Source organism: Diaphorina citri, unplaced genomic scaffold, assembly GCF_000475195.1.
Source record: "Diaphorina citri unplaced genomic scaffold, Diaci psyllid genome assembly version 1.1 scaffold90929, whole genome shotgun sequence".
NCBI lineage: Eukaryota > Metazoa > Arthropoda > Insecta > Hemiptera > Psyllidae > Diaphorina > Diaphorina citri.
In genome coordinates this window covers 1-2,344 of record NW_007467905.1, presented here as the reverse complement: position 1 = coordinate 2,344, position 2,344 = coordinate 1, and the positions used below count along the sequence as shown (strand labels likewise).

The 2,344-nt window shown below is 34.4% G+C and overlaps 1 protein-coding gene across 1 annotated transcript in view; it reads left to right on the top strand.

The window, feature by feature from the left end:
- The window catches only part of LOC103524071 (stress-associated endoplasmic reticulum protein 2-like), a 10,280-nt gene extending 7,937 nt beyond the window's left edge, over nucleotides 1–2,343 (top strand). Inside the window, exons 2-3 of the mRNA XM_008489076.2 lie at nucleotides 2,013–2,085; nucleotides 2,301–2,343. Of these exons, the coding sequence (XP_008487298.1) occupies nucleotides 2,013–2,085; nucleotides 2,301–2,338 (111 nt within the window). The 3' untranslated portion in view covers nucleotides 2,339–2,343. The remainder of the gene's footprint in view (nucleotides 1–2,012; nucleotides 2,086–2,300) is intronic.
- Nucleotide 2,344: the final 1 nt, after the last annotated feature.

The window sequence follows — 2,344 nt, the reverse complement described above, 5'->3', positions numbered from 1 at the left end:
AGATTGTACGGAGCCAACTGAGCGCTCAAACTATGTGGCTTACCAGATAGAGGTTTGAAGCTCAACTGGCTAACAAACACTGTTTCAACAAAGGACTGTGTAAACAAGTGTGGCGCGTCAAAAAATGAAGGTTGGTTCTCAAACTCTAAAAGCAAAAACCGTTGTAGCGCTTTTACTGGGAGACAACAACACACAAAATACTAAGAGCACACATCCGAGCTCGGTACCCATAGGTGTGATTCGCGATGTAGTGCGTCCACGACCAACGCTTAAGGGCCGCCAGCTTAAAAAAACAATACAAAAAGTAAATAATAATTAATAATATATTATCTATCTCGCTCAAAAATGTATCACGAGTGCTAAAAAAAAAGAAGCAAAAAAAGTATCCTAAGCAGATCGCCAATAACCACCCCGTTTCACCTAGCCAATACATCCTAAAAAGCATTTCTGCTTCGAAAAAATTAATTGGTAACCTCGAAATACGAAGAAAAAAGATCCATGGGATCATGGCCCTTTGGCGGTATTTTGCCTAAAGCGGGCATAAAGCCGGTAAAAAGTCGGTTGGTCTCAAAGAGGGTAGGTCTAAGCTCCAGAGGAGTTAATCAAAAATGAGAAAATGATAGTGGGAGTTTAAACCACAATTATGAAGCGGGTAGTATGGATTTAGGATAGCGCTACTTTGTTTTTATTTTTATTATTAGCCAAATGGGATAATACATTCCCACCTGGAGGAGGATAGCTATATTGGATATGTATTTCCGTTGCTCACTCTCTCACTCGCATAATCGTATGACCTATGATCAGCTAAGTATACTTTTCTTGGTTTACGTTATTTTTTTTTATTTTAAATTTTATAATTATTATTATTTTTATTTTATAGTCGTCTGTTGTTATTTTGTTTGAGTTATCAGTCGGAACGCAGTCTCTTCGGAGAGTCCGGCTCGCTTTGAGGTCAGCAACCTTATTTTGTGTTATGATAGGTTATTATTACATTTTCCATTCCTTATTTACAAATTTTTTTATTATTATTTTTTTTCATTCATATTCTTTTCCATTTTTTTGTTTTTTTTTTTTAGTCTGTTAGTTTTGAGTTTTACATTTGTTTACCTTTACTTTTTGGCTACCTACACTTAGTACCAAGTTTTGTTCCATACTATCTTGGATCAATAGATATCCTCTTGTGCTCAATCTATAGATACCTTGTTTAATCATGTAAGACGATGTATCTATGTCCATCACTAGAAAGCTGGGCCTGAGATCAAAACTAGCATAAAAAGTAATGGGTACAAGCTTACGTCAAACATATTGTCTTAACCTACATCAAAAGCTGGTGAAAGCCAATCAAAATAATTCCAACCAACCTAGTTAGCTTGGAGAGGATTGTGTCTGCCTTGTAAATTTTTGGTCATGCTTTAAATTCCAACCCAGGGTTAACATTGGCTTGAACAGATGAGGTTTGTTTTCAGAACAGTTGAGTTTCTCTTCTGCCATTCCCTCTTTGATTTTTGGGACAAGAAGCCCATCATTGTTAGAGTTACCTCTATCAAACTTTAAAAAATAAAATGAAGTATGGAGTCTCTGATGTAATATTATTGAGAAAAAAAAAGCACTCCTGAATGAGAGATCACTATTGTAAATAAAGTAGGTAATTGTTGAAAGTTTTTTTTTTATGAACTTTGTAGGATGTAGTGATTTAAAGGATAAAAAAAAAATAAAAAATACTTAGGTACAGTTGACTCTCGGTAATTCAAACCTTCAATAATTCGAACAAATTAGGTAGGTACATAAGTACTGATTTTCTTTAACCACGATTGAACAAACTATGGGCTAAAAAATTCCCGGAGGGATGGGCCCAGCTTGTTTCTCTCTTGCTAATTCGAACATCTCAGTAAATTGAAACTCTCAATAATTCAAAATAATAGTCAGGTCCCTCCAATTTCAAATTATCGAGAGTCAACTGTAATAAAATTGTCTTTTACTGATATTCATTATATCTTTTGTATCGTTTACAGAAGCCCCAAGAAGAAAAATATCCTGTTGGACCTTGGTTGCTGGCACTCTTTGTGTTTGTTGTCTGTGGCTCTGGTATGTAAACATTAATTTATTTTCCCCAGAAATGAAAAACAAAAAATTACAACAGGAGCTATAGTCTTGAGAAGTAGGTAATTGGTTTTATTTTTATGTCTGCAAAAGTACCTTATCATCATTGAAATAATAAATTTTGAAGTTTTCTCTACACTACATACCTAGTTACTTGATTTTATGTAGACCATTACTATTGCTTTTTTTCTCATTTCCAGCTATCTTCCAAATTATTCAAAGTATAAGAATGGCATAGTGACAT